The sequence below is a fragment of the Egretta garzetta genome, unplaced genomic scaffold (genome assembly GCF_000687185.1).
Source record: "Egretta garzetta isolate BGI_Z169 unplaced genomic scaffold, ASM68718v1 scaffold8, whole genome shotgun sequence".
Classification (NCBI taxonomy): Eukaryota; Metazoa; Chordata; class Aves; order Pelecaniformes; family Ardeidae; genus Egretta; species Egretta garzetta.
The window spans coordinates 3,915,335-3,942,568 of record NW_009260407.1 but is presented as its reverse complement, the minus strand read 5'-3'; the positions used below and the strand labels follow the sequence as shown (position 1 = coordinate 3,942,568).

The window sequence follows — 27,234 nt, the reverse complement described above, 5'->3', positions numbered from 1 at the left end:
CCGCTGTACTACGATGTTCAGAATCAGTTTGATAGAACTTTCACTAGGAACAGCAAGGAAGTCAGCAAGAATATTAAAAAAAGCATTTGGACAGCTTCTCTGGAGCTGGACAAAAACAGCGTTTGGAGAATCAGAATGCTCTTTCTTTTTTCCCCCATCTAGATCATACCAGGTAATAGCAGCTTTTCAGGGTCACTCAGCCTCTTCTTCCCTCCTTTATGCTGAATGGACCAGAATGAATGTATCATATCTTCTCTCTTTAAAATGCCATATAATATCCTTCCATAGTGCTGACAATATCACTGTTACTCTCCAACAGTTCCAAGACACGGTGCATCACCCCTTCAGCCAGGGAAGGGTTGTAGCTCTGCCGAACACAGCTCAGGACATGAAGGAAATGGCAGCCTTTTTCAGCATCTGCAGGGGGAAAAAAAAAAAAAAAAAAAAAAAAAAAAAGGAAAATGCAGCCAGGCACGGAAGAAAGACTTCAGTCTAACTGCCTCTTTTTAATTACTATAAACCAGATTAGTCATGAAAAAAACCACAGCTATCAGCAAGGAAGAATGCCCTAGGTACTAAAGCTGAGACTCATGTATTCAGAGAGAAGAGATCCAGTCTGTGCCTACAGTTCTCTAATTATCAACTGTCCCCACTGACTTTTCTGGGAAATGTCATGACTGTAACACTAGTAATGACAGTGAAAGATAACTAGTCTTGCAAGCTCTTAACATACAGGGCTCATTTAGTACAACCTGACAGTGAGGTTAATAACTTAAGGGTACCTCCACTGTCCACCTATGCAAGCTATACAGTTTCTGCAACTGCAGAAGAAACCAAATGAAAATCCTTTTGCTCATACACAACTGTAAAAGCATCTAGAACAGAAGGAAGGTCCGTGGCCAAGACCTGTAACAGCTTGCCCAATGCTGGCATCTTGTGGAAAAACTGCTACAGTGCAACTTTCACCTAATGCAATCCCATCCCTGCACTTAAGACTACGCAGACAATTACTGGAAGGTCCGTGGCCAAGACCTGTAACAGCTTGCCTAATGCTGGCACCTTGTGGAAAAACTGCTACAGTGCAACTTTCATTCACCTAATGCAATCCCATCCCTGCGCTTAAGACTACGCAGACAATTACTTGAGTAGAAAGTCACAGAACTTCAGTATCATTTTTTTTATGTCCTTTTAAGAGGAATGAACCCTGAAAATGTACAAGAGAACATAAATGTAAAAATAATCCCCTTTCCTAGAGGGCAAGCCAGAGATGAAGGTCCTTAATGGCTGCAGTATTGCACGCAGCTACTGCGTGCCTGGTGAAGCCACCATTTGAAGCTCAGCTTCCCAGTCAACAGACCCTGCAAACCCACTCATCAGTGCTGCAGGCTCCCAGTCTCCCAAAGCGCTGAACTCCACAATAGATTTCTTTCTTCTCCATAGCTAACAATGGAAAACTAGCAAAAATGAGATGCATCAGCACAAACAACTTTCCTCCTCCTCAGCCCTCAGCTCACATGATGTAAGGTAAGTTTGATAAGGGTTACTGAGAAATTGCCATGTACCAGGGAGGTTCCTGTATTTTGTTGTTGCTGCCTTTATTTTTATTTTTGCCAATCTCTACTCTAGAATCGGCTGAGCTCCAGAACTGCTTTAGAAGCTGTTGAGAAAAGTCACTGTTAGATAGGAGGCAATACCAAGTACTGGTAAATAAACAGCTCAGCCTAGTTCCTATTGGCCTGTGAATCAGGCAAAGATATTTCTTTAAAAGTCAGTGATCCAGCATGATAAAAGACCTTTGTGGCTGGTAGCCAAAAACGCATCCACCACCCTAGGATGGATAATTGCAGAGAACAGAACAGTGCCTCTACCTGGTCATAGTGACTTTCATTGCAAACAAAGTGGGCAGCTGCATTTTGCATTAGTCATAGGTTTGTCATAAGAAGGTCAAAGCATCCATCCCTGATCTACCGTAACTTAGAATGAATGAATCTCAATGAATTAGATTAGTTGACTCAAAGTGTTACCCAACAGTACAATACACACTTTCCTCCAAGATGTTGGTAGGAAATGGCATTTTGGGGTAGCTGCAGGTACGTACAATGATTCGGCAGCCCAGAAATGCTCCTAGTTTATGGCCCAACTTTGAGGCAATACACTCTTTGCAGTGGAGCGATGCTGTCCCTCTCTCATTGACTGGGTTCTAGCTTTTGTCCACCAGTTGACATAAGCCAGGCTGTGATTAACTGTCTTGCCTGACTACCAATATCAGAGAGGGCAGAGTGATAGAACAAGTACCATTTGACCACTGTGGACATCTCACACAGGGTCCCTTCTAACATAGTAAATTTAACTTCAAGTGGTTCTGGTCTTTTTTTTTTTCCTCTCTACTATTAGCCTCATCTAAGCCTAAAACCAGAGCAAATTTCTTAAAAACAAACAAACAAAAAAAACAAAACCAAAAAACCAAAACACCACTTACCACACCAAAAAAACCCCACCCACAAACAAATCTGGACTAAGTCTACCATTTTGCAGTTCAGTCTGGAGTCAAAATGTACTGTCATCCTCTTCTGGCTATCTTAAGCCTCTAGTGGCTTTGCATGAAGGCATTTAAGATCAGGCTGTTCGGAATTACAATTGGAGCCAAGGACTAGGGCTGTCATGTAGGCATATTACAGATCAGAGTTTGTGGAGCTCTGACTAGGCATGCTGAGGATTTTATTTGTATGATAGTTCCAGGCAGCTAGGTTGGACCTGAGAACATGTCACAACTAAAGCAATGGGGTGAGGCATTGCCTTGAAAACTGGCAGAGAAGTAACTCACTGGAGAGAAGAGTTTAGTTTATCATGAATCAGTCTTCCTGTCAAGGAAGATTAATATTACTCTTGAAGGAAAATGAGTAGAATTTCTTGTGACAAATAAGCAAAAGCCCTTGAGGTATTACCACGTTCTTATGTTCTCTGTATGAGCCTGCTCACCAGTCAAGGCCAAGCAGTGGCTCAGACTGCCATCCCACCAGCAGAGGGGGTCCGACAGTAACACTGAGCTCTGCACTCTTCCATCATTCAGTGACAATAAAATATCCGCAGTACCCTCTTGGTTTTGACTGAAGCTTTTTAGCTTTCCTTCTCAAAATCTTCTATTACCAGTGACAAGGACATTGAAATGGTCCTTCTGAAAACTAGCAGAGAGACACTGACCTGGAAATGGTCCTTTTTACAACAGGAAACTAAGTAGGTGGAAAGCTTCAAGGAGAACAAGAGGCTCTGTAAAACAGTTGCTATTTTAACCTGCTCAGTAGGGGAAACATGGCTTTGAGGATTCAGGACCCTTCAAAGTCTCTTCTGTGACTGATCTACAAGTTTCTCTCTGCTGCTGACTCCTCCTGACTGGCAGAAAGAACTTCCCAACCTCTCATGGAGCACAGAGTGTTACCAGTGTGATTATGCACAACAGGGGTGTTAAACACCAGGCGGTTGCTCAGTGCCCTGTGTCATTGTATACACGTTCTGGCCTTTATAGTGTCACAATTATTTAAAAAAAAAAAACCAAAACCAAAAAACCCAAACAGGTCCCCAGGAGAACTACCTGACGTATAAAATGGGCAGAAGAATGATTTGACTCTTACAGAGAAGATATTTGTATTTGTTGATTGGATAAAAGACAATAAAACAATGTGATATGGTAACTTGTTGCACTGAAACAGCCTCAGGCAAACGAACCTATCTTCACCTGCATCCCCAGCAACATTACTCCCTCCCCAAAGATACGGAACTTTTACCTCCACCTACAAACCTTCTCTATGGTTGTACCACTGCTTAAGGTAGCTAGTTGAAAACTCAAAAATAACACTACTTCACTTAGCCTTTTTTCACTTCAGGATAGCCATCAGATACCAGGTTCTACAAGCACTATTATAGTTATGATAGTATAAGTATATGAGCAACTTAAGACTACAAACCTTATGTTCTAGTCAGTCATTTATTCTGTACTAAAGTGCATTCTACCCCACAAATAGCTGCGCTCCAGCAGCAGGCGCTCCCTGCTGACACATTCTGCACAGTTAATTGGAAGAAACTCTGTAGCAATGTACCTGTGTAATTAGCAGACATTCAAGTCAAGCACAAGCTATCACTATGGCAGTAAGACAAAATAGGCTTGAGGGACAGGGATAACTCAGAAGCCACACTAGGTACATTATCTGAAAAGAAGGGAACTTTGTGAGACTGAAATCCCTACGTGCAAAGAACAACCACCTAAGCTTAAAAATCTACAGAGAATATCCTACTGACTTAAGTAAGTTTTGTTGTTGATTTAATGGAGGCGGGGATTTCACCTTTCTGCACGGTCACTTGTGTCAACTCCCCTGTAGAAACTGAACTAGCAAGATTTGCTACTTAGCCAGAGTGCAAAGCAACAGCTGCTAGGTGCTGACCTAACTTCATTACATTTGGTTCCTCCCAAAATCTAAGTATTCTCAAAAGATATAGATCTAAGATAATGGCTGCTTATTTCAGATCCAAGATGTTTGCTTCCTGCTGGGCACACCTGCTCTTTCTCTCTCCACACTCGCAAGAAGCTGCTCTAGCACTCCCGCTTTTAGCTATAACGATTAGCTACACCAGCAACTTAGCTCCAAGTTCAAGGGTAAGGCCAAGAAGCATATCTAATCCAGCAGCAGGAAGAGATATTGTCATCAATATAACAGCACCAGCTCATCAGAGCCCTAATCACACTGCTACTTACGCCTGGGTTTTCGACAGTCTTCTTTAATCACATCAAGTGTCACTTTAAGCAGCTCCTTATCGTGGTCAGTCACCTGGAGAAAACAGAAGAAACTGGCAATTTATAGCAGTCTATTTCACAGTAGATGGCATGGCTGTTGGAAAGCAATCCAAGGCCATGATGTATTCTAAACTAACACTGTCATAACTACAGTCTGCATAACATACTGCCTCTGAGACTAATAATAAATGTTAAATCTTCAGTTATTATTTTTAGTACCATTAAGCAGCAACCGTAAGTTAGGCAAAGAACATGATATACCAGAATTCAACCCAAAGGAGGGTGACCAACTCAGTAGAACACCAAGTTTCAACCCACTTTGATAAAGAGAACTGTCCCAGGCTTCAGTGTGCTCAGCTGTGTCAGCGCAGTTTGGCAACCAAGTGAACACAGATTATGCCTGGAACAGCAGCAGTGCTTACATCTGGTGCTGAGTTACAAAAAGAACTCAGTGGGTGATACAGAGGTGAAAGCAACAGCGACGTAAGATGCAGATAAGACTTTTGAGTAAAGAGACAGCATTTGGATGTCCAACTACTGTTTCCAAAACATTTCTACTGTTTCTGAAACTTTTCTACTGACTATAAGAGTCATACTCCTGAACTTGTTTACAACCACAGCTCAGTTCCTTACATGGTATAAGTCCTTGGAGCTACTAGGTTTCTGGAAGACCACCCCTTTTTCTTGTAGCATCCTTATTGCTTCCTTAAAAATACTGTGAATCCTTTTGGAACTGGAGTCACCTTTTGACTTCACCTGGATGGGAAAAAAGGAATGAAGCAGATGGTGAGAAATCCCAGCTCAACTAAAGTTACCAGTAAAAACTCCATATGCTTTCAAGACAAAGATTTTGTTACACATTTGTCTTCATTTAATAACTCACAAATCACATCTGTTACATATGACCTAGCCAACATCCCTGAGCTTTTTAAAAAAAGACCAAAAAAAACCCCCAAAAAACCAAAAACAAACACCAGAAGCTTGTGCTATTCTTAAGGAACCACAATCTCCTAACTGCTGCCTTTCAATTTAGTAGCTATGTAATTATGTACCGAGAGCTCTCTTTTGGAATAGGTTTGTGATGCTCACAGAGCATTTGACTGTTTAGCTAATCAAGCTTTGCTCATATTCAGAGTTTTCCTGGTAATAAGGGTAGGAAGATAGGGAGATCAGTGCTTTGTAAGGTGATATTCAGGAGGAATCCAAGTGCTAGGGATTGGATTCCCATCTCCCCATTTGAAACTGAGGAAGTGTCCAAGGAAAAGGAGGAAACTGGCAAGAATAGTATTTGTTGTCCCCTTCATTTCCAGATTTTTTACACACTTTCTGGTCATGCTCTCAAGAGCCTCTCCACAGCCTAACAAAATGAAAGAATAAAGAGCATGCAAGAAATTAAGACAGGTATACAGGATAAGGGAACAAAGGATTCCGTTTTGAGGGCAGGTGGGAAACGAGTCTCTTGTGAAAGGAGAACAACATGCCTGGAAGTCTATAACTGAGGAAGTTATTTATAACAAAGGGTTCTGCATTTGGGACACATCTAACAGAGTAGGAAGGAAGGAAGGGGAGAGAAAAAAAACATCAGGGAAAAGCAGGGTTTGTTTGGAAGTAGAGCAGAGCTAAGACAGTGGAATGACACTTAGGGAAGTGGAAAGACATAAAGAATCAGTTGTGGAGCAGAAAGTATGGGTAGACAACAGCAAGACCACAACTTACTCTTCTCTATCTTTATCTGTTCTACTATGGCCTTCAACCTCCCATTTATCTATACGCACGGCTTCAATTCCCCAGTTGTTTTTTCCCCATCTATTGGGAGCACACTGTGCTCCCTGTGGTTTTCTTTGAGAATAGAGCTAAACTGCTTCCCACAAACCAACACGTGATAACTAGAACCACACCAGAGCAACCAAAGCAAGATTTGCCAAGCCATTTCTTCAACTATCACCATAAATGCTCCCACCCTGTTCTGAACAAAAGTATCAGACTTCACATATCCTACTTCATTCACCAGGTGCCCTCACAGAAGCCTTGGGAGTGAAACAGACACCACATTAGCAATGGAAGAATATCTTTTCACAAAACATTCATTCAATCCCTTTGCAAGTCTCAAGTGAAACTCAACTGCTTCTAAGCCTGGAAGCTGATGTGCCTAACTGGGAATAGCTCAGAGATCCAATAGGAATATTAGCATTAGCATATATCATGAGTTTCTCCATCCCCTTCCTCCACTAGTCCTCAATATTTCAACAGGCCATAATCACATCTTTCTCTTTCTGTCCCATGACAGCTATCTTTTTCCTCTCAAACCGACAGTCAAAAATAATTGCCTAATAGTTCAAGATAATTAACATAGAACAATGGCTATTATTCTAAGTTCAGTTTTCTCCTTCTGTTCCAGACTGAAGGACTCAAGTGCCCGAACCGTTGTCTGTCCCCCGTCCACCACAGCTATATCAGTTTGGATAACAACAGACACTGCTTCTCATTACAAACTTAACCGTACATCTGGACACCATTCCAGTCACAGCGTTAATACCACTATCATATTTCTCTTCACAGTGCCTCTTCTGATGAACTGAACAAACAAACATAAAGTGTAGCAGGAAGGGTTAAGTGAAGAATGAATATTTTCTCATAGAAAAGCACATTCTCATAGCCATATGTAAAATGAAGAGACTTTGCCTCTTACTCAAATGCAGTAATAAATCCTCAAGAATCTAAGAAACTGCTAGCAAAGCAACCACCTCAAGACTCTGATCAATTTTTAATGTGAAAGCAAACATTTGGGGAGGAAAAAAAAAGATAAAAATATCTCCAAAGAAGCACGATAATTATTCAGTTTGGCTTAACACTGAGATCCCGTCAGAAAAGGGAGATAATTAGAAACAGACTCTGCATGAACTGACACACAGCTCAGCCTGGATGGATACTGAAACAGAATCACTAAGAATGCAAGTCAAGGCATTGACAGAGCGAAGGCAGAGAGGCAGGCTTGGGAGCAAGAAAATAAGTAAGCAGCTGCTACATATCAGCACCCTCTCATACGTGCTGAAGAGTCCAAGGGAAAGGGCTCCATGGCAGAACAACTGTTCCTGAAGAAAAAATGAGGGCTCCTGCCCTCTTCAAGGGCTTTAACATTATCCTGAAATGACAGGAAAAGTTTGGGGTTTTTTTCCTAGTGTGCTCCAGAACACACATCTTCCTCTCCCTCCCTTCAAGTAAATCAACAATTGAGTTTCTTTATGAACACAATCAATCTGCTCTTTTGGTCCACCCAAAATATCTCCAGCATCTCATCCTGCAAATTCATAAGTCAATAGTACTTCTTCCCAATACCTTATCACTTTCTTTTATGCCAAACCAGGCCCTCATTTCCTCTGGACTTGGAACCTTTTTTTTTACCTAAGCTTGGTATTTAGTCTACTGAGAAGAAATCTACAGGAGACTCAACATGGGTCTATACAGAGAGAAGAAATCTAGGACTATAAAATCCTATGTGATTTCACATCCCTGTTTTTATTTCTGGATGAGAAAGAAAAATGCTTGCATTTCAACATTTGTAAAGATGCATTGTAGCTGTTAATGTAGTTCCTTCTGAGTCACAGCTTATTAGCCATCACTTTACTTTTACAAAGTTTTTAATCTGAGAAACGCAGATATTAAGTAGTTTAACTGCTGATCCAAAGTGCCAGCAAGATTTGAATCTGGATTTTTAATTTGCCTCTCACAATGTTCACACCTCATTTTGCAAAGTGCCTCCTTTCGGCATGCTTTAGTTTCAGGGTGCACAATTTCAGGTTCCCTGAAGTGCTGACAGCAGGGGTTCCCTCCCTCTACCGAATCAGGTCCCTTTCAAGTAAATGAAGCTGTACATCCAAACACAGGAGCATCCAAAAATCATTCATCACTTTTGCAAAACACATTTTCCCTCCCACAGAGAGAGAAGCAGATATTAAATAACAATTTTATCATCACTCCCCTCCCTCCTAAGACCAGCCAAGGAGAACCCATGTCTCCAGAATTAAGTTGGTATATATTTTAATCAATATATTCCATCTGATGGATCTCACACAGCTTAGTGGGCTGGTGCTGTGCAACCAGTTATTCTCAGATCTTTAAAACAAGACAAACTCTCTGTACAATCAATAATAGGTCAAAGAATGAAGTAGTACAGGAATTAGTCAGTCTGTTCAAAAACACTGAAAGTATGTAACCTTTGGCTCATTATGAATCACAACACACCCTAATGGTGTTAAAGTTTCCTGGTATAACCACACACGTGATTCTACTCATGGAATTGCCCTTCGCAATTTCTCAAGCAATGTTTAATCCTTGGCTTAGACAGGTGACAACTTCAGTAATAGCGATTCTGGACATGTCATTCCTGAAGTCCTATAATAAGCTTTGCAATATACATATTTAAAGTAGCAGTGAAGCTTCCTCAAGAGACAAGAAGACAAGCATATAGCATCAAGAATGTATACTGCATTATGCTATACCTACAGTACAATGTACAGGGTATACACGGTAAGTACAAACAACACTGTAAGATACCCTGCTTTTACTACTTGCCACTGCTGACCTTGAGATAATATTCAAATTAAGAGAAGTACAAACAGCAGAGTCTGGAAAGCACAACCTAAGTTATGTGTCCAAGCTAGTGACATACATAAACTGGAATGGCAATACTCAAATAGCACACACTATAGCTTATGCATGGTAGAATTGCATAAAATTCGTTAATCAAGATTGTCTGGTTGCAAGTCGTATTTAATCCCGTTCAGAAACTTGATGGACCAAGTTCACATATAGTTTTCTTTAAAAAAAAAAGGAACCAAAGGCACGTCCATTTGCCAAACATAATTACCTAAGTCCAGCAAGTACACTTAGGGTTTCTAAGCACAAGATTACTACTTCTGATTTTCATTTGTAGTCTTCCTTGTGGTACCCACTCCTCCAGTCTCGAAAGTTACTTGTTTTAAGAGATAAGAGAAAAGCTACAGCTTAGCAATACAGGGGGCACTGGTTTTGTGAAATAAAGCTCCACTGGTTTTAAAAATTGTAACAGATCTGTTAATTTTTAATTATTTTTAAAAACACCAAGCCTTCCAATTGTCTTACCCATCCTCTGTAGACTATAAAATTACATGTTCCCTAGTATATGCCTGAGCAGAGGACATGATCTGAGTTCTGCCATGTGTATCTGCTAGAGGGAAATTTATTCTGGAGAGCCAGATGACTGCACTGCTAGGAAGCCATTAGGACTGGAACTAGGTATTGTAGGACATGTACGGGATGTGGACAGGGCTCACGTACAGTAATGCTGAAAAGGAACAGAGAGATGCTGCCTACCTCAAGCTACCTCCTTACATCTTCACCCCCTGCTCCACTCCACTGCCAGAGACTCCATAACAGTTCACCACCTCCCTGGAGAAAATATTCCATGGGGAGATCCCCTCCCACTATGATAAACACTGTGGAAGTACTTTAAAAGTTGGGAAAGAACTGAAGGGAGTGCACCACATCTCCTAGGATCACACAGAAAAGAGAAAGGCAAGAAGAGAATTTAATAGGAACTGTGCTCTAGAACACTGGAATCGGGGTAAAAAAAAAATGAAGTTATACATCCAAATAACTCAACCTTTCACATCCAGGAAAAGTGTAAGAAGTGAACAAGTGTGTGTATTGTGGTGTGGCCTAATTAGTTTTGTCCACTCATCTAGCTCCTGCCTTGCTAAACAAGCATGAAATAACATTGTTCCACATTAGCAGCACCCTTTATACTTTTGGTTTGAGGGTGATGCATAACAGAAGACTACAGAGGGGAAAAGAAAGGAAGAGGGACAGAAATCAGACCCATTACACTTATTTTTGTGGATCAAACTGGGTACTCGACCCTTTGCCAATTATGAGAAGGGACACCTTCAAGAGACAGAGCAGAAGAACAACAAAATGCATTTGTAGAGCATTATTAGGTGCTCCTCTTAAGTCATTCAGGTCACTTGACAACTGCAGGTACTTCCTTATGCAAAAATATATAAGCCTCTTTGCAAGGAATTAATACCAAAGGGCAATAGGGAGAACTGCAATTTCTAAATAAGCATCTGTGTGCCCAAATTCCTGGGACATATACTCACACCCTTGCATCAGGGTCAGGAGCAACTATTAATTATTATGATAGCTCCTCATGACAGCTAACAACACTGATGCTGTGTTGTTTTTGTTGGTTTGGTTTTTTTGTCCATGTTTCTTCTGCACCAGTTCCTGCTTTAAATGGCTTTACAAGTTATTAATCTTGATCTTTCTATAAATGCTGAAGCTTCAAAGATGGAAGTTTCCAGTATTAGTCACAATGACCGCTATTTCCTTTAATCTAAAGTGTTTAGGAACTTTTAATACTGTTCTGGCTAGTTTAGAAAAAATACCCTATCCCATGTTGGATATACTAGTATCAAAGTTTTCTGTCAAAAATGAGAGTAGCTCCTGTTACTGTTTATGTCCGTGCTTGCTTTATAGCAAACAGCAAAACTGCCTTTAAGAAAAATAAAAGAAACAGCTATGAAGAAGCAGCTATCAGAAGCAGTTCAATGAAGCCAACAAGAATAGAGCTACTTTTCATTATTATGTGACTTCATCTACAAGGGACTGGGTTTTGTGTTGGTGTTTTGGGTTTTTTTAAGAATTAAAAAAACATCAGAGTTAACATAACATAGCACTTAACTTTACAGTGCATATCAGAATCAGGCAGTGAAAATAACTGCCATGGATTTCTTTCTCCAAAGAAAACCAAAAAGTAAACAAGTGAGTCACAATGCTCTAGTTTAAGTTTCAGTTGCCATTGCTAACATGGTAAAAGCCATAACTCTCACTGTTGCAGAGATTTACTGCTTCACACCAGTTGACAATCTGTTTTGTAATTTATCCAAGTAACATGGAGTAATATAAAGCCATTTTACAAAATGTTTTTTGTTCTACTTCCCATTCTGCAGTTGATCAAAAGCATCCTATCTCAGTGGGAAGTTTCTTAACAGTTTGGTTACATGCAACTGGATGTAAACTGATTTCAGTTAAATCCTACCTTCTGATCATTTCAATCATGGCCTTTCACAACTAGGGATTTCCAACAAGAGAAACACGTAGCAGGGAGCATTGTTCATCCACTTATTATAACCTCCTTCTGAAAGCTACATCTCTATTAATATATTGAGCTTCAAACGAGAAACAAGACAAAGACTTTGTACTCCCTTCTCCTGATCAAATTCAGGATCTCAAACATCTGTCCCAAACAGCTCAAGTGCCTCAAAGGGATCTCCTTTTCTGATACTGCCACTATTTACAGATCTAGGTAAGTTAATGCCTGCTGAAGACTGTAAGGTTACTCAGCCCTAATACCAAGATTACCCTTAACAACACAATTTTCTCATATGGCTTTCTTCTGTCTCAAGTGACAAGGTTTCCTCAAGCTCTGAATAATTCATGCATAAAGCTAAAGCACTTGTGGCTTTTGAATCCTCTGAAGGCACTAGTCTCTTATCTGGTTGTTCATGCTTAAAAAAAAAGTACATGGTATTATTCCCCTTCCCCCTAAAAACTTGAAAAAATTACATTCACTCACCTCCTGACAGCTGGGACTGGGTAGATGCACATCAGCCAGCGACACCAGAGTATCAATTGTTTCCAGCTCCTGTTGGTAAAAGGTCTGAATTCTGTTTTCTAATAGAAAGCCTTTCACTTTCTCATGTAGCATATTGATTGAGAAATTCTGACCCTCCAGGCCTCTACAAGGACACAAAGAACACGTCAAAAGAAATATACTACTAACTTTTTTTAGAACAATTATCTAAAGTTAGGCTGCTAGACTGGTTTTCAAAAGTCAAAAGATATTTTACTGTCTTAAAGAATCTGAATTTAAAACCGTAACTAAACCAGACCATTTTCATATGCAATAAACATCCAACTGTTCCTCTCAATCATTTGCTGCAACAGTGTTGTGATTTTAAGATCTGCAACTTCTGAAACCACACTACATGCATCAGACCTGCCAACAGGCATCCAGCTACCCTTAAACTAAATACAGGAATGGGTATTTGTCTCAGTTTATTGAGATTATACATTTGTAGTTTGACAGTGACAGGGGCAGCAGAGGTTCAGAGCATTTTGATGGAATAGCTCCTTATCCTTAAAAAAATAAGCCAAAATCAGGCAAGGACACCCCTCCATTTAATTTCTTGGCCTTCCCCCTAGATTTTGCTCCAAACCCCATCATTCTTTACTAGATACAAGAGGTCTGTACACAGTGTTTTACTACCTTCCTAAAACTCACTTTGGTTCAGCATTATATTTCTTTTCTCACATTATGGACCGGTATCTTATCTGTATGGATCATCAGTTATTTGGGAGAAAAGCAGGCTGCTACTGTATGCTTGTGCAGAACCTAAGTCACAGTAGGGCCCTGTTCTATCTTTCTCCACAGTTATTACAGTAACAAATAAACAACAACAAGATCACACACTTTGCCCCAAGACCAGTGTGGATACTGCATTTACCTCTGTCCTTCCTCAGGGCCTTGGAAAGGTTTATCATAAACTTCTCTATAGAGGCAGGGGAGCTCCAGCATTCTTGAAATCTGAACATCACACACAGGATCATCCACTTTATCTGGAGCAGAAAAAACACGCATACTTGGCCAGAACTGCTATACCAATCTTTTAAGCAAGCATACCTGAGGCAGCACAACAGAGCTTCACATGCCAGTATTAAACTGGCAAATTTTGTTCGGTTTTTTGGGGGGTTTTCTTGGTTTTTTTTAATGAAAACAAAAGCACAAAGGCCACACCTGCTTTTACAGTTTACATGGTGTTGTGGTGCATTGCAGATTATGCTTTTGTCTGACAACTTATTTAACTGGAATTTATGATCTCTATTTTACTTTCAGCAGTCTTTATCCATTAGATAATAGTAAGGAGCTTTATTTCAGCCGAAACGAAAGCAATTTAGAGGCAATTTGAATTGCGTGGCTCTCCTTTAATGAAAGAATGGTGTTATTACCAGCCCTTGAATGGGTTATATATTCATAAATCTTCTGTCTGAGAAGGAGGGTTGAATCCCCTCTCAGATTTTAGCTAGAGCTGAAAAATCTACAGACTTTTATCTGAGCTACACAGCGTTTTTAAGAGACTGGCTTCCCTCCATCAAAAGGATCATTCCAGTATTATCTCTGAAAGATTTTACTGGGGAAAACCAACACTTACAAAAGAGCACAGACATGGAGGAGAGAAGAAATTATGTAACCGGATGCTCTGAGGGTATAAGCAGCGGACTGCAGAACCCTGCTGCCCAAAGAGCCATCCGATACAGGGGCAGCACCTGCACATCTGTGCCCAAGTGACTGAAGACGAAGACCATTTCTCAGTCATTCTACAGAGCCAGAGAGTTTAGGAGAACCTGGCTTCAGTGGTACAATGTGCCCATATGCTGCTGTCTGCTCACGGAATGGATCATACAAGCTGTGACAAACAGCAACCATTTCTCCAAAGCAGCTAACATTCTTGATGAAGTGTGACATAGAAAGGTCACCAATTCCCTTCCCATGGGTTTTGGCTGTTCTACTTGAACACAAAGAAAACTGAAGAGCAAGTCACTCTCACAGATACCCAGCCACAGTATCTGCATAGCATTCTTGTATGCATGCTAGTAATCTTTTACAGATTTTTCAGGAATTCCTCATTTACAGGCAATCCAATCCCACACATTAAGTAGTGGGTCTTCTCACCCTACACTGCTAAAATTGAAATAAAGACATACAGATGAAAATCTCTTTAGAAAAAGGAGATGCCAGAAAATGAAGTGGAAATTATTCATTGAATTACATACAGTTTAGATCTTCTCACAAATTCAGACAACTAAGTTACATATGTCACAGATCCATAACACTCACAAAAACATGAAGCCTGAATTTCTCTTTGTTGCCTGTAGGTTCGGATGTGACCTCTGACCCTGACAATATCCCCGATCTCCAGCTTGGTTTTCTGGCTCACCATTTTTTGGAGTTTCTTCATCTGTTCAAGCACAGTAAGACCGCTGGGTGTGCTTGGACGACCTGTAAGAAGTGGGGGAAAACAAGATTAGGCATTAAGGCCAAGAGGACTGTCCTTTAGCATTCATCCAAACACCTAAGCACTACAGGAGCCATATTATTAATAAAGGGGTAAGGTCCCAGGCATCATGTGTCCTGGGTAGCAAAACTTTTGGGTGACAAAATTAGTTTACAGTATTATATTTATTTAAACAGTTCACCTGGGGAAAGTGTAAAAGGGAGGAGATACTGATATACCATTGAAAATGTCACAGATGGGTTGCAAAATTGAGAGATTAATTTGAAATGGGTTTTGTCATGCTAAGATGGATGAGAGGGGAAAAGAAAGGCCAGCTGAACTTTTTACATAAAAGAGGAGTGAGTCATCTGAGGTGGGGCCAAAACATTCATGTGATGCAATTTGGTGTCTACACTGAGGTGAATGCAACTTGACAGAACTTCACATTTACATAACACAACTTTGCAGAAGAGTAAATTCTTCATAACTTAAAACCTGATTAATGATCCAAGTGTCCCTGATCACAGTTACAAAAGGCTGGAAGAAAGTTTCCTGTGCCCTCTAGGAGTTGTTTTCTTTAGCAGGTACAAATGAATTCATTTCCATTAATAACACAGTGCCCATTCAAGCACTACTGATGAACATGTAAAGTAAGAACACAAGGCTGAAACAAGCATTCTGCATCCTCATTCTATTTCAAGCAGTATTTCATGCAATTTCTTTAATGATTTTAAGTTCCTGATCAAAAAACTGATTTGATTGTAGGTCCTTATTACTTTTTTTTGAAAGCTGTGCCACCACATCACCTCTCTAAAAGTGATAGCTGTATTCTAGATTTCAGCTGGGATTGTTTATACTACTTGTCATATCATTGTTAATTGTAGGTAAGTCTGAATTATCTGTCTGTATATACAGGCTTATTCCACAGACATCAGAGTTTTTAAACTTTTACATCAAGCTTTCCCTGATTTTGGAAACAGCAGCCGTGGCACGTGGCAGATTTCCAGCCTAGTTCCTCACTAGATGAATTCACAAAAAGAACCATAAGAAAAGGATTTTCTGATCAAGGTCACAGCATAGAATTGAAATACCATATTATTCAGATAAGGAAAAGGCATGACAGGTCATAATGCAGTGGTTTTACTAGCATCACCATTGGACACAACACAAAAAGTAATACAAAACTCCCAAAATGGCCCAGGCTATAGGATGTGATGCTAAAAAAAAAAAAAAAAAAAAGTTGGATTTGCTTTTCTGCAAGTCTGATCATTTACTAAATTACATAAGACAGACATGAGCAAAAATGTACAGTCAAAAGAGGAATTATTTATTTGATAAATTACCTGACAAAGATGTTTCTGCTACCATGGGATTTTTCCAGCAGACACAATTTATAACTCCAGTACTATCATCCACTGTAAAAAAAAAAAAAGTTGCAAGAATTACAGAGTAAGAAAGCAGGTAGTGATGTTCCAAGAAGTGAAGATACATAGATATGTAGGGAGATGACTGCCAAGGATATCTCATTCCAACCAGTTAGAAAGGGAAAGTGGGTACTCAACCCCTACTTATACCTCTGAAATAATCTCCACAGTTGTCTCAGTTGTGAAAGTAGCTCAGCACCAGATACCACACTTGTGTGCATAGTCAGCAAAGTAATAGGTATATTCTTGAAAAAGAATCAAGCACTAATTTAAATTATGAGGCTTCATTACATATATTGGATACTAAAGGGTTTTTTATGTCATTGACAAGGTCAGAAGGAGAATCAGTGTTGAAAGCTAAAGCCAGGCAAATTAAAATAGGAAGCCAGGCACAAAACACAGAAGCATTACTGTAACAGTGAGAAAACAGCAAAACTTCAACATTGGGAGGTACAGTCATGTGAGTAGACTAGGAGTGCTGCTACCTCCTGCTGCATTGGTTTCCACGCTAATATTGTGCACAAAGTCTGCTGGCCTTTCCCATACAAGATGATGTTCCAGAGAATAGAAAGGCAACTCCTCTAGCCAGGAAGGACAGAGGACAGCACACACTTGTAGTTCTGGTCTAGGACAGGAATTCCCAACTTAAAGTATATGTACTGGTAGCATGCAAGCCACTTCCGTTGCCAAAAAGCTTAACACCTTCTCCTGAGCATGGCAGTTGGCTAGCTTTTCCTGTTTTGCTAGTACCTAATCAAAGTAAGTTCTGCAATTTCTGCCACAGGCACTGCCTTGTCACGGACAGCAGAAAGAGACAAAACCCAAAGAAAACTAAAAAAAAAAAAAAAAACAAAAAAACCAAAAAAATGCACAAAAACCCCCCACTATCAGAAGCATCAACTGTTCTACAGATCAAGAGATTGTATATAAACGGCATGTCTAACATGTATAACAGTCTCTAAATGAAAAGGCATTACATGTCTGTCAAACCACAGCAAGGATCACATTTCCAGTCCAGCTAACGCTCCAAGCTTTTTGCTCCTTGCATGCAGCTATCTCCAAGATTGAGCTTCCACTCTTCACAAGTTGGAATCTGTGGTTTTCTTCTGCTCCTTAAACCAGATCCATGACTACAAAAGCAGCAGCAATGTTTACCAGGAAGGCACTGATTGGTACCTGCAGTCATTTCCTCTGGGAACCATAGCATCAAAGTAGAATGCCTTTGCATTGTCTCATGTGTTTTGAAATAATCTCCCTAATTTGGGGGGGTCCAATTTAAAATCATTGTCTTTGCCTTCCTGTTTTCCCAGTGGCTTAGCTGCACATTCCTAATAACAAACACACAACATTTATATGTATGCTCATCTCATTGCTATGCCTCTTTTGAGCTCCTGCAGCTATTTCAGCAGCTTTAATTTTGTACCAGAACACAGAAAATGATCTAGCTCGTAGGATTTCCTCTCCCTGATATTGGCAAAAAGCAACCATTTTAGTAGGAGTTGGAGCCCCCATACACCATGCCAAGCCATTCATGCAATCCAGCAATAAGAAACAGGGCAGATGACATTTCACTCTTACACGTTACTGCAGCTTCTAGATGTTCCAGCGTATGACTGATATGCTTCTTAGGAAGCGCTTAGCAACAAAACAAACTAGACTGAAGGATGAGGCCAGACTCCTCCTCATCAATGTAACAGTTGACAGTGAAGTCCTAGAGAGACTGACCTGTTCTTAACCACACAGGGAATCTGGTAGAAGAGCAAGGCTCCGAAACAGTTTTCCCAGTTCACAAGAAAAATATTTGAGCAAAAAGACAAACTCCTGAAGCACAAATGAATGAGAATGCTTGCAATTCTATTCTAATTATGCAGGAGAATGTTAATCTGTTTTAAATGTATTCAAGGGGTCTACAAACTTTTGAAAACTTCCTGTGCTCCCCCTCCTCATCTCCTTGGGTTTAAACTTTTGTTCGGTTGGGTTTTTTGTGGGTTTTTTGAGTTGTTCTGTGTTGTTTGGTTGGGTTTTGAGGTTCGCTTTTTTTTTTTTTTAAACTCTTACATTAACTATTTGAGGTGTAGCACTCTCAGAGCTACTGGTAAATGAGATAATTGTGTTCATTTTTATTTCTTTATAACAAAAAGAGTATGGGGCCTGCATGAGCCTACTAAGATCCTGGTGAGATTTTTTTTCCTTTGTTTTTAAGGCAAGTGCCTTCAAAACAGTTCTGAGTATAAGGAAAACCACATGTGATGTTTGTTTTTTTTAAAAAGGAAAGAAAAAAAGAGGTCAGAAAGGTGCATTAGCTAAAACATGAGCTTGTTCAAAGCTACACTTTAATTAGATGTCCTTCTAATTGATCATAATAGCAGCAATAAACAATCAAATCAAAATGTCAAAATGAGGTTTTACACAGCATGTATTTTTTTTAAGCCAGGAAAGAATCAGTTCACTCTTTTATAATTACTATTTTTTCACCAGTTCTGGCTGTATGGTTTTCAGCACAGAGAGGTCCTAGGATTCTCTGAAAATGAGCGGTGTGTATTCTGAAGTAGACAGATAGGAAATGAGGGAGGAGATAGTAGTGGTGACACAAAGACATTTCAGTTCTCTATCACAGAAAAAGTACAAAGGCAAAATTGCTTTATAAGTCGCTTTTAAGCAGATGGAAAGTGAGCAAGTACTGAGCGGTGTGCAGCACTCCAACTGATGCGGGCGTCTGCTCTGTGACTCACCAACAAGAGTCTGTTGAACTGAGAGATGCAAGAAGTTACAAGCAGGAAACTCTCTAAGAAGTCACAATTTTACGCTGGCAGAGTCAGCCTGCCTGAATGGGAGGGCAGGCTGGGGAGGGGCACCCTGGCAGGTAGCCTGAAATCTCAAACTAGGAACTGCTGGAACAAAGACTGGAGTTGGATGTGAAAGGACAGCAGGAAGCCAGGCTCACAGAGCTGTACTTAAAGGTCAGCTGATCTAACACTAAGGCCGTAATTCCACTACTCTGCAGCTTCTTTTCTTTTTTTCTGTTCCTCCATATTCTGCCCCATCCAACATTTCCAACAAGTTTACATCCAAACTAACACAGAGTAGTGTAGGAAACCCTTGCCCATAGAATTGGTTTTGCCTTGGCCATTTTGATTCTGTCTTCCTCTGTTCTCATGAAGTGATAACTGCATTTGCATACTAGTGCAATAAAAGAATAATAGCTGATGTTCAATTTCTGTTTCAACACTTCATTATACCATCAATTACATCTCCGCCTTTTAACTTGGGTGCTTGTTAGCACCTCAGTAGCCTGTGCCACTTCAAGTGCCAGAGAAACTTGTGCTTCAAAATATTTACTGTCAACTTGTTATTTAGCATAATGGCAGGGTAATAACAGACATGCAGAAATCAGACTTTAAAAAAAAGCTAGAAAATATCCACTCTATGAAACTTGTAGGGGCATTTCTATTGAGCACAGAGTCAACTCTAAGCTGCCACACCCAGTGTGGGGTATGCTATATGCACTAGCAGTTAATGCTACTCTGCAGCAGTGTGGTGCAACTGCAGGTGTTGTGGAAGCTGGGACCTGGTTGCAAGCTGTATCTTCACAATGTTCCTGTGAGTCAGGGAATAACTGCTGACTCAATTTTATAAGTGAGGGAATTGGGTAAGAAGAGGCGTTCCACGACTTACCTCCACCCTGTGGAAACCCATGGCAGAGGACATGAGTCCTTCAAGTGCTTCAATAGGACCTATGTGTTTGGCTCCCCCTTCCTACTGTGAGATGACCTCCACCACCTTTTGAAACTTGCCACATCACCACTACTCCATTCTGCTTTTTCTCCAGATGAAAAAGACAGCTGAACAAAATTACTATCAGATGTTTCCATGTTAAAAAAGTAGCCTGAATACTGGGAAAAGCAATAGGGAGAAGTCAACTCCCAGCTGGTGTTGGCAAGGACTGGTACTATGATGCTTGAGTTAGATTTGCTAAGACTCTTATTCATCTAAATATAAACAAGCTCCTGACTGCTATTAAAAGCTGCCTCCAAGATACGACAAAACATACAAAAAGTCAGAAGGGATTTCTAAGGTTCAAAAAAGGAAGAAGTGACTTCCCATTTGCAGGCACTGTGAAATCCGTTTATCTGACCAAAGGAACTACATACATGTATATAAAAGAGGAAGATGGTAGGATCCAGTGGCAAAGCAATAACCAAAATTAAGATTTGCTAGATGCACCTCAAATAAATCAGTTACTCTGTTTTAACTATTTGTTTCTCTACTTTTGAAGAGGAGATAAACAGACGCTTCCCTAAGTTTGCCAAGCAATCCAAGCTGCAGATACACACATTAGGATAAGAGCACGGTTGTTTCAAGAACAGACAGTGACCAAATAAGGCAACCTTTAAGTTCTAATGGTAACTAAGATTAGAAGGCTGATAAATGCAAGAAAGAAAGAAACTTTTCTTACCTGCGTAATTATAAAAGGCATCTCGCTCTTTTGTTTGAACCACTATCCCGACAACATCCACCTGTCTTACTGGATGTCCATTGTAAAAGAATATACCTAGACACAAAACATTCTTGATAAGTGTAACTATTTCCTTCAACATCCTACCTCACATAGTCACATTTGTCAGTAAAAACCATACTTTCTTACATAATTAATGTATCTTAAATTATACAATGCCTAGTCATGTGAAAAATCCCCTGGATCAGTGAGGCCTGGGAACACTAGAAGGAAGAAGTATCACTTCTACTCAGGATACCAAAAGCTTGCTTTTGTGGAGTGTCAGAACTGTATTAACCTGTTTTCTTGTACATTTGGATCTGAAAAAACAGTTTGTTCACTGCAGGCATTAGGGCTTTTTTAGTTGTTTGGTTTGTTGTTTCATTTTGGTTTGGTTTTGGGGTTGGTTTGGTTTTTTGTTGTTGTTGGTTGGTTTTGGGTTGTTTGGGGCTTTTTTCTTTTTTACATCTTCATCAGGCTTCAGAATAAATAATAGAACACAATGGAACCAGTTTGAGCTTCTCACAATGCAGCTGTTCCTGATTAAGGCAGAGCTTCCAAAAGGAAAACTAACATAATTCTGTCTTTCATTTCTAAAAGAACAGGAGCCATGGGGGGCAGGGGGAGAGAAACAGCCCACTTAGATTGCAGAGTACACTGTGCAGTCATCGTGGACAGCATCCTGAACTTCAGTTTCTGAAATAACAAGTTCTAAAAACATCCCTTCAAAGCTATTTTTGTGCATCTATAAAGATGGCTTTAGTAAGAAAAACACATAAAAACATGTCCAGGAAACACTGAGGAATCGGAGCCCAGTGGACTTTGACAGCACTGAGGCTGCCACTTGCTGTAATCCCTTTCATGAGAGTGACAAATGTTGTTAACAAACAGATGTAAACATTATACACTGAAGCTTCACAGTCCACTAACAGGAGGATAACAGGGCAATAAGCTCCAGATATATCCTGGGTTGGCTAGTTTTCAGTCAATGTGTTTTCTTCAGTTTTTGAATACCGCTGCTTTACTAAAATATACCATCTGGGATGTTCAATAACTGTCTTTAAGAACTAGATAACTCAAGGGACTCAGAAGGGAACATTTGGCTCCATACAGGAAGTCAGAAAAATGTTCTGTATAAAAAAAAAAATTCAAACCCAAAATCCCAAAATAACTTGTCCTACATAGCTGGCAGCCTTAAATGAGCCTGGAATTAACTTTCTTCATGTATGAGAGACAAAAAACTCAGTTTTATAAGAAATCACAGGTGATCAGCCAAGCAGCTCATAAACAGAAGTTTTGCACATAAAAATCCACTGCAATGTTTTTAGGATACATCTATCACTGTCATCTTAGAGCCAGCTATACTAATCATGCAGTCACTGGTCAGGTCTGGCATACAGAATGTTTAGCAGGTCTGTCCACTTTTCTCTCGTTCCATTTACCAGAACACCAATAAACACTGCTACAGAAACCCTCAATGGAGATGCTCCCAGTGTATATAGTTATTCACTAAACCTTACAAAAATCTCTACAAAAGAAGGCCTGGGTCAGTTTCAGGGTAAGAGTGCGGAGCAGAGACTCCAAGCTCTTCACTGTGCAAACAAGCAACACATCACTATGTTCACTGCCCAGTTAGTAAGCAGAGTTTTGGCAAATGACAGAGACCAAATAAAACTGGTTCTTTCCATCCCCATGAACTCACATCGAATTTCACCCCTATTCTCTGAGAAACCACCTGAATTAAGTTGAAAGATGAAATTATATTTACACTATTAAAAGTTGTTGAACCTGACAACTTCAAGGAGTAAACTGTTTCTCCCACCAGCTTATTTCTTCACATTATGTTCATATTGGTAGCAATAAAAACATGCTAAACATTTGAAGCCATGTGCAAGCACATTCAGTCAAGCTCCTAGTAACCCACTAAGTAACACATTAATAAGCTGTTACCACAACAGGAAGCCGCAGCAGCGGTATAGGGGGCTATACATACAGAGCTCTCTAGGGCAAGTTCTGGTCATGTCTTTGCCAGCATTACTGAGTACCAAGGTGTTTGCCCTTGCTTTAATTATTAATACCCCCTTTTATGCTGTTTGTAGCTTCCCTCGCTTGTTGATAGTGCAGTGGTGCACGGTAACTCTGAGAAAAGCTCATTTCCATGATGTGATTATGTGTTACAACCGAGTTTGACACCCGCTCTCATTTCAAGGCCTCTAAGACAACACAATTGCTGTTTTTATCTGGGAGGGTTTCCAGCCCTCTTGTCACCATTTATAGCAGGAGAGTAATTGGCCAGGTTTACTGCTTTCCTCTGTGTTGTTTTAAGGGATTAGTCATTGTGGCATCAAATCTTAATGCTTAAAAAAGGAAAGAAAAAACTTATTAGGTCATTCAGTCCATTTCCTCAGGGCTAATGCAAGGCCGTTCCGTACAGTAAATTCCTGGCAATCTGTACAGTCAGGATATAAACAATCCCAGTGAAGGGCATCCCACCTTTTTCCTGGGAAGGCCGCTCCACGGTTTAGCAGATGTCATTCTAAGGATGTTTTCCCTGACATCCAGTCTGTGTTTCTTTCCATTCCTCCTAGTTACAACTCTCTGCAACTCACTCATTCTTAATTACCATTACTTAATGACTGATTTATAGCCAATCATATACTTAGCTTCAGCTGGCCTTTAACAAGACCATTAAAGGCAGGAAACATTGACAGCACGCACCTACCTTCTTCCTTCCCCAAAAGATTTTTTTTTTTAGTGTTTCTGTTGTACTATTTGTTGCCAATAAATAAGATATGCTGCAAGATGTCTGGTTTGTTATACACAGCACCAGGAGAATGAACAAAATTCAGGATGTTTGTTCTGCCAAATTTCATTTTGTTCTTTAAAGTTTGGTTTAGAAAATAATACAGGATTGCAAGCAAGCTTAGTTGTGCAAAACGCTAGATGCAGAGGAAGTGGAGAAAGCTAGCACGCACCAATTTTAAAGGCTGATATCTTGACATGACAGATACCACTTCCTTAGGATCATCTTTGAAAAAAAAAACAAACAACCCCAATGTAGTAACAAAACTGAAACAGTTCTGAATCAGAAGACAACTCACTTAAGTAAAAGAACAGGAAGGGAAGTGAGAAGGGAAATTCAGGTAATTTAGAGGCTAAATAAAAGAGAGCAGGATTGTACTTTCTAGGACTGTTCCTGCTCTTGTGAAATGTTTGATGTTTATAAATTTAATTCTTCTGAATATATTTTTGCATGTGTATGTGCCAATAGCCAAGTCCAAACTACAATCCTATTCTGCTGATGGTGAATTGTTTGGTATTTTGTTTGGAAAACAATTAAAATGTCTCTAATTGAAGCAGGAACAGCTTTTACCAGATACATTTGCTACACCAGTACTACTGTAAGGCTCCGCACTTTAAAAAGGCCTCTAAGTACTACTCACTCTAGCACAAACATCGATGACAGACTGTAGCCTAATTCTTGCAACAGATTTAAGACAAAAGTCTCTCATCACATTAAATAACAAAGAGGTATATACACTGGGCTTTGCAGTTTGTGAAGTCCCTCCGTACATAGAAATGCTTGTGACAAGAGCAAAAAACCCACCAGTCCTTTGGTTCTGCAAGAATAGCACTGCTGTTACCCTTGCTGTTTGTAAGAACAGAGCATATTCAAAGAGCCAAACAGATGTACCTTGTCTCTGTGCAGAAAAAAATAAATAAATAGAAAAACCCAAACAAAACACCAAAAAACACAGACTCTGCTTAGGGTTTACTGCTTTTCCTCATGAATTCTAAGTTCCTTGGGTACCTCCCTGATAATCTCGCACCTTGTCAAATTTCAGCGAGCAGTAATGAACCCTTCTACAGCAGAAAACATACTGCAGTCTATTTAAAGCCTTCTGTAGTGAAATTCAAGGTTAGACCCACGTTGCTTTACACAATGTACACATGTGGGTGATATTGGCTGAAGACCAGCAGGAAACAGAATGCAAAGCATAACAATTTCCAACAATGGTTAGGAAATAAAAGGTGTGGTATAAGAACCAGCAGAGATGCCAGAATTTACAATAAGATTGCTCAAATGTATGAAGAATGTCGTATATCTATCGTATCTAGAAATCAAGCCTCAAAACCTGTATCTCTTTTATAACATATTAATATCCAGAGGAAAAAGCAAAACACGTGCACCCAGCAATGTCATTAACTGTCAAAATTTTGCGACAAAGAAGAGGCGTGAAATCCTTCTCAAATGTTGTAGAGACGGGGAAAGATATAACGCACATGGCCAGAAAGGACCAGCATTTTTAGAATTTATCAGAATATAAAAAGCATTACCACACAGAGGAAACACAATATTAACTCAATGTAAAAGAAGTTGGGTATCTATAGATATGAGAGGAAGAAAAACCATTAGAACAAGCAGATTTTATTTTTCACATATATTTCACACACAACCCGTTGTTCTTAGAACTGTTAAAGATACTAACGTCACTTAGCTTAGGGGCATGCAAAATTACTTTATTGGTGTTTGTGAAGCATTCTGCAATCCTTTGATAAAGAGCACCACAGAAATCAATTATAATTCTGTGCACATCATAGTCAGCGCATATAAGTACATACCTGGCACTTGTTTAGATTCTCTCATTTCTTTTATATCTTTAATATAGAGTCTTGCAAATGCAGAAAATACGGGATCCATTCCCCAGTACAGCGAAGGTGTCTCTTCTTCATACTTCTTGGACTCAGGCTGCATTCAAAACCTGTGAACACAGAAGAATTTGTAATTATTTTTCTACACAGGTAAAGCACTGTTCACTTATGTTACAACTGAATGAAAAAATAGCTTGTGATTTTACACACAAATAACACAGCAGAGCTGATTAAAAGACACAGGAACTTGTCTAATAGTTACTTTTGTGTCACCACATGAAATATTCAAAATAATCAATGCTGATGATTTATTTGAAGTACTGAGACTCAACAGTAGCAGCATTTTGCTCAGTTCCTTCAAATAAAATAGATTTTCAGGGATTTCTCCTCTATGGACCCATAAACAGAGAACCAGTACAACACTTCTTTAAAAGAGCAGGATTGTGGGATACTAATTACTGCACACTTGATTGTTTTTTTCCCCCCCCATCATTCTCTTCCCCTTCCATAATATATTCTCCTCATGGTTCATCCTGTGCTTTATTGTGGTGGCCAAGAGGAAGGCTTATTTTATATTAAAGAAAAGCAACTGGCCCTTCTTTATTTTGAGCATACAGTCTCCAATAACTTTGTAATTGTTAATTTCCCCTTTTACCTCTCCAGATTTCCTTGTTTAATGCCTGCTATCTTCTGCCATTACCAGAGCCAATTCTTTGCTTATCACAGAGCTGACTTAGACAAAAACAGCACTCAATTCAGGAAGGATCCTTATAGAGATTTGGAAGCTGAATATACTTTTTATAAGCTTCTCTTGTACAGATAGCTAAAGTGTTCCCATAAAGCTTTCCAGGTCACCCTCAAATGGGTGTCAGCCATTACAGCTGTAGGGCAAAGGTGGCAAGTGGACTGATTTTGAATAGCGTGTAATAGGACTGAGACTTGGCAGCTACGGGCTCCTGAGAGGGAGCAGCTCCCTGCTATGGGTTGCCAGCAATCTCTGTAGTCTGCAGGTGACACTTCCAGCTACTGATGTAGAAGCATCATGCCATGACCATCATGATAGCATCTTGCTTCTTTGAGAAACAACAGAGCTTGGATTCTGCATGATTTCTGTTTTCACACTTAAATTTTAATTTGGGGCAGAAAAAGAGTGTAGCACAACATCCTAGAGCATTGCTGACATCCACTCTACACTGCGAAAAGAATTGCAGATAACTATTTTTTTTTCTTTCTTTTCTTTTTTTTTTTTTAAGAAACAAAAGGTTAGTGATACTTTCACCTTCCTTAGACTGGTCATTCATCTTGTGAGATGTTGAAAGTATTTGATTTGTCAGTTCCACCAGTCACTTTGAGTAACAAACAAAATAGTTTTGTTTACACCTGGATTTAAGTGTCTCTCCCAGCTATAGGCAGCTTTTCCCAACCTACCCTTTTTGCACATGCAATGTCTACTCAAAAACATCTCACCATCCTTTTCTCAATCAACCCTCCCCATGAAGCACAGTTTTTCTACTGCTGAATTGCAGACCCTGCTCAGTAGAAATTTATAAACTAAGCTGTTAACTGTATGATCTTAATAATGCAAAGCTGCTATTCCTCCATATGGCAGTTCTCTGGTTGCTTGCTGTAGTCTATGTCAAATTTAGACCATAAGCTTTCCCAAGCAAACACAGTTTGAACCTGTATTTTACTTAGCATGCTTATTTTCATAACAAAATTAGCCTTCCCCATCCCTCTCTATTTGCTTTCAGTCTCTAGTACAAAGTTGCCTGTGTTGTCCCA

The 27,234-nt window shown here is 39.8% G+C and overlaps 1 protein-coding gene across 1 annotated transcript; it reads right to left on the bottom strand.

Moving 5' to 3' along the window:
• STN1 (STN1 subunit of CST complex) lies at window positions 1-25,555 on the bottom strand. The gene is given in 9 exon segments (XM_035898963.1): window positions 1-417; window positions 4,748-4,820; window positions 5,420-5,542; window positions 12,402-12,548; window positions 13,287-13,444; window positions 14,724-14,885; window positions 16,224-16,295; window positions 20,761-20,856; window positions 25,423-25,555. Coding segments are annotated over 9 exon segments (1,122 nt in total). The 3' UTR covers window positions 1-259.
• Between the last annotated feature and the right edge of the window lie 1,679 nt (window positions 25,556-27,234).